Source organism: Corvus brachyrhynchos, unplaced genomic scaffold (assembly GCF_000691975.1).
Source record: "Corvus brachyrhynchos isolate BGI_N302 unplaced genomic scaffold, ASM69197v1 scaffold309, whole genome shotgun sequence".
NCBI classification, from domain to species: Eukaryota; Metazoa; Chordata; class Aves; order Passeriformes; family Corvidae; genus Corvus; species Corvus brachyrhynchos.
In genome coordinates, this window is record NW_008240227.1 from 184,499 (window position 1) to 184,970 (window position 472).

The 472-nt window shown below is 64.4% G+C and overlaps 1 protein-coding gene across 1 annotated transcript in view; it reads right to left on the reverse strand.

Annotated features, from left to right (window-relative positions):
• SEMA7A (semaphorin 7A (John Milton Hagen blood group)) overlaps window positions 1–472 on the reverse strand; it is a 33,525-nt gene that overhangs the window by 19,704 nt on the left and 13,349 nt on the right. Inside the window, 1 exon segment of the mRNA XM_008641973.2 lies at window positions 243–376. Coding sequence (XP_008640195.2) covers window positions 243–376 — 134 coding nt within the window.

A 472-nucleotide genomic window follows, 5' to 3' on the forward strand; every position in this document is an offset into this window, starting at 1 on the left:
GGGATCGTAGCTTCTCCGCAGTGACGGAATCCGAGCGTCACTGCTCACACTCCGAAAAGCACCCCCGGCTGGAATCGCCCTCCCTTGTGGGGCAGCAGGATCACACCCAGGGAAGAACCCACCCGTGGCCGTTCTTTCCTGGCGGGATGGGGCCGGCTGGGCAGAGAGCCGGGAATGTGGGCTGGGAGATGGGTCCCGCACACGTTTGTAGGGCTTTGGGGCCGCTAGCAGAGACTCCTCACCGTGTAGTTCTCGCGGCTTGCAAAGTCGTAGTAGTAGAGCCTCCCCTCGCCCCCGACGAAGATGGAGGAGGTGTTTTCCTGGTGGAAGAACACCGGGAACCTCTCCCTCCGCGGGAACACATATTCCTTGGCACCTGGGGACAGCACCGGCGTCAGGGACCGGCTGCGGGAGCCCCCGGTGATCCCGTCCCTTCCCGTGCCCTTGAGGAAAAGCAGCGCTGGGGGCTGGG